Source organism: Malania oleifera, chromosome 5 (genome assembly GCF_029873635.1).
Source record: "Malania oleifera isolate guangnan ecotype guangnan chromosome 5, ASM2987363v1, whole genome shotgun sequence".
NCBI lineage: Eukaryota > Viridiplantae > Streptophyta > Magnoliopsida > Santalales > Ximeniaceae > Malania > Malania oleifera.
The window spans coordinates 4832402-4836761 of record NC_080421.1 but is presented as its reverse complement, the minus strand read 5'-3'; the positions used below and the strand labels follow the sequence as shown (position 1 = coordinate 4836761).

The 4360-nt window shown below is 38.6% G+C and overlaps 1 protein-coding gene across 1 annotated transcript; it reads left to right on the top strand.

The window, feature by feature from the left end:
* Window positions 1-1992: 1992 nt before the first annotated feature.
* LOC131156717 (pentatricopeptide repeat-containing protein At2g21090) lies at window positions 1993-4360 on the top strand. The gene has a single exon (XM_058110608.1). It carries the CDS (start codon window positions 2254-2256, stop codon window positions 4093-4095), a length of 1842 nt encoding a protein of 613 aa, XP_057966591.1. The 5' UTR covers window positions 1993-2253; the 3' UTR covers window positions 4096-4360.

Sequence of the window (4360 nt, the reverse complement as noted above, 5' to 3'; positions counted from 1 at the left end):
TATACTATACTGAAAATCATACTAAATTTGCCTAGCATAGTATATTTCCCTTACCTAATTATTAAAAGCCCTTATCGTATACCGGTCCTATCCCCATAGGGCTCTCCACTCAACACCTTGAAATCAACATTCGTCAGAACAAAATATCAGTATTTCTTTGCCTACGTCATTTTCTACAACTGACAGAATGCTAAAAATTGACTAAAAGGCCTTACCCTGATTCTGGGAAAAAATTCGACTTGATCCCATTGACGATCCGGCAACTGATGGGGCTGAAATCAAAGATAGAAAGGGGAAGGGTCGTAAAGGAGAGAGAGAAGAGGGTCTTCGCTGAAATTCTACGTAAAAACTGAGTTTAAGCACTATTTATACTGTGGGATTTGTCGACGAGCCACGTCACCTCGTCGACGAGTCCTGTAGAAAGTTCGTCGACGAACCTGCAACCTCATCGATGAATCTCAAACTTTCAAAAATCCTTCTCGGTATTTTCTCGTCAATGAGATCCAGAAGAACCCTCGTCGACGAGATCCAGAAGAATCCTCGTCGATGAAACCCCTGTGTTCGTCAACGAGGCCTGGGAATTTTTCTTGGAATTATCACCTATAAAATGCAATGTCATCAATTGCCTCCTTCCATTACTGTTTCCATTTTCCTTCCTCTTTATTATTTAAATATCATTATTCTTCGATTCGTTACAAGCCTAAAGGTTATATTAAAAAGGGTGAACAAAATAAGGTTTATAAATTGAAAAGAACTGTATGGGTTTAGGCAAGCTCCTAGAGCTTGGTATACCTTGACTAATTCTTATTTTCTTTCACATGGATTTCAGAGGTGTCCACATGAACACACTTTATATGTGAAAATTAATTTATGGGGTGATGTGATCATAATATGTTTATATGTGGATGATTTGGTTTTTACTAGGAACTATTCTAAGTTAATTTTAGGCTTCAGGGAGGCTAGACTAAAAGATTTTGAAATGACTCATATGTGTTTAATGTCTTATTTTTTGGGCATTGAAGTTATTCAGACATATGATGAGACATTTACTTCTAAAAAAAAAATATGCTGGTGATATTTTAAAAATTTAAGATGGATAATTGCACGCCAATATGGACTCCAATTGAAGAAAATTTGAAGTTAGGAAAAGTTGGGAGTGATAACTGTGTGAATAATACACAGATAGTGACTGAGTTAAAGATACAGAAATACGAAAGAGTACTTTAGGCTATTTGTTCTATCTTGGCTCTAAAATTTTTTCTTGATCATCTAAAAAAAATAGTAGGTGGTTGCTTCATCTATCGCAAAGACAGAATATATTGCAGCGAAGAGAACTGCGACACATGTAGTTTGATTGAGATGGATGCTTGATTTTTTGTATCATAGGCAGGAAGAACCAATAAGGATTTTTTTGTGATAATTACTCAATGATTGCTTTATCTAAAAACCCAATTTTTCAAGAAAGAAGCAAAATTTTAATATCAAGTTTCACTACGTCAGAGAGCTAGTGAAGAATAAGGAGATTGTCCTTGAATTTTACAAACCTGAAAATTAGGTGGTAGATTTGCTCATGCCACCATTGAAGTGAGATTTATTCTTAAGGTTGAAAAAGACGCTAGGCATGGTGTCCATGAACAATCTTGGTTTAAGGGAGACAACGTTGGCCGTAACTCAAGCCTAGAATTGATTTTATTTGTTAACTTAATTTATTATTAACAAATTGTGATTGAGTAATATGAGATTATTTAAATTGGATAATTATCCTAATTTAAAACCTAGATACATATAATATATTGAAATATTGCTACTATACATTTGAATTGTAAGAATAGAAGGGCTTCTAGACTTGTGTCTTATCCTTAGATTCTTATTTTTCGCTTTTTTTTTTTATCTTGTTTAAACAATATTTCATAGAGTTTTTGTTTTTCTACCATTATTAATTAGTAGTAATAATATATTAAGTATTGTTACAACATGACTTCCCTTGTGTTGCCTTCTTGCATTCCAAATTTTGCGCTGCCGTGAGCCAGATGCTGACGTGACGAGGTCAGGGTGGCCTATCAGAATCTGCCTCTTCAAGATCTGAGGAACTCGAAGAAGCTAAGTGGGGCCCAACCCCGTCTCCGTCTACCCAACAAACAGTGGATCGTCACCGTAGTTCGTCGCAGCCACCGATGCTCGCCGGTACGCCCATTTCACAGCGGCGAATCATTGCGTAGATGAAGACGCCTCATCCAGCCCTTTCCTTCTGCAATGCCCTCTCTCTCTTCGCTAAAAAACTCTCAACCTCAAACAATCCGAGCCAAATCCCCAAAAACCCAGGAGCGCCGTCCCTGCATCGTCAAAGCCATCGCTGTCCTCTCCTCTCAGGGCAAGCTCAGAGAAGCTGTTAAGTCCTTGGACCTCTTGAGATGTCATGGTCTGCGCTTAGACTCACGCACCCTTGCTTCGCTATTGCAACAGTGCGCCAATACCAGGTCTCTGAGAGAAGGCAAATGGCTTCACCTACACTTGAAGCTCACTGGGTTCCGGAATCCCACTACGTTCTTAGCAAATCATTTGATTAATATGTACTCGAAATGTGGTAATGAAGCATTAGCACGTAAAGTGTTTGACAAAATGTCCGGGAGAAATTTGTATTCTTGGAATAATATGCTTTCTGGTTATGCTAAGTTGGGAATGATGAAACCAGCCCAGCGGTTGTTTGATAAAATGCCAGAGAAGGATGTTGTGTCATGGAATACAATGGTAATTGCCTGTGGGCAGCTCGGTTTTTACGATGAGGCTTTGAGGTTTTATAGAAAGTTACGTGCCTCATCTCTGGGATATAATGCATTTAGTTTTGCTGGTGTTTTGACCGTGTGCGTGAAATTGAGAGACGTGGAACTTACCAGGCAGGTTCATGGTCAGATTTTAGTTACTGGGTTTGTGTCGAATGTTGTGCTTTCGAGCTCTGTTGTTGATGCTTACACAAAATGTGGGGAGATGGGTGATGCAAGGAGATTGTTTGATGGCATGCCGGTGAGAGATGTGCTTTCTTGGACCACCATGGTTTCAGGATATGCCAAATGGGGTGACATGAAGTCAGCCCTTGAATTGTTTGATAAGATGCCCAAGAAGAATCCTGTCTCATGGACTGCTTTGATTAGCGGGTATTCTAGAAATGGTATGGGCCACAAGGCCCTTGATTTGTTCTCTAAGATGATGATACTTCACATTAGTCCTAATCAATTCACCTTCAGTAGTTGCCTTTCTGCATGTGCCAGTATAGCTGCGCTAAAACATGGGAAACAAATTCATGCCTATTTGATTCGTGCTAATTTCAGACCTAACACCATAGTTGTGAGCTCTCTAATTGACATGTATTCAAAATGTGGGACGCTTGGACTTGGTAAATGTGTTTTTTATGGCATGGGTAATAAGCAAGATGTTGTGTTGTGGAACACAATGATATCTGCCTTAGCACAGTATGGTTGTGGTAAGGAAGCAGTGCAGATGTTTGATGACATGGTGATATCAGGTGTAAAACCAAACAAGATCAGCCTTGTTCTTGTGCTTCAGGCATGTAGTTGTTCGGGTTTTGTGCTGGACGGTCTTAGAATTTTTGAATCAATGACTTGTGATCATGGCATGGTTCCCGATCAAGAACTCTGTGCATGTTTAATTGATCTCTTCAGCCGAGCTGGATGTTTTAATGAGGTGATGAGCCAGCTCAAAAATATTCATTTTAAACCTGATCATCAGGTTTGGAATGCTATACTTGATGTTTGTAGGATTCAAGGAAATTTAGAAGTGGGAAGAAAAGCAGCAGAACACCTTATTGAGTTGGAGCCTCAATCCCCTGCAGCATATGTATTATTGTCAAGCATATATGCTGTGCTTGGAAAGGAGGAATTAGTGGCGAGGGTTAGACAGCTAATGAATGAGAGAAATGTGAAGAAGGAGAGGCCCATTAGTTGGATTGAAATTGAAAATGAGGTGCATGCTTTCTTTGTATTGGACAGCTTACACCGTTTGAAAGAAGAAATATACTCGGTCTTGGAACAATTAGCCGGCCAAATGGAAGAAGATGTCTCATTAACTAACATAGAATAGTAATAGTTTCCATTCTTTCTGTTTTCAATGCACCATCAGGGAGACTGAAATCGTATTCCATTAATTTTAGTCTTCTCAAGTTGGTGAGGGCATGAAAATTTTTTTTGTGTATATTGATTTTCACTGAATCTACAGTGATGTACTTATGAAAATTTTATTCCAATGTTTGGATAGCTGAGCACATGGAAGATATTTTTTACTTCCTTTCCTGTAATTGTTTTTCCTCATCATTTCTTTAATAAAATTGATAAAGCTGTTTACCTTT

Bases quoted from the DNA above. Each gene is read 5' to 3' on its own strand.
- LOC131156717 (XM_058110608.1), top strand. From the start codon at position 2,254: ATGCCCTCTCTCTCTTCGCTAAAAAACTCTCAACCTCAAACAATCCGA.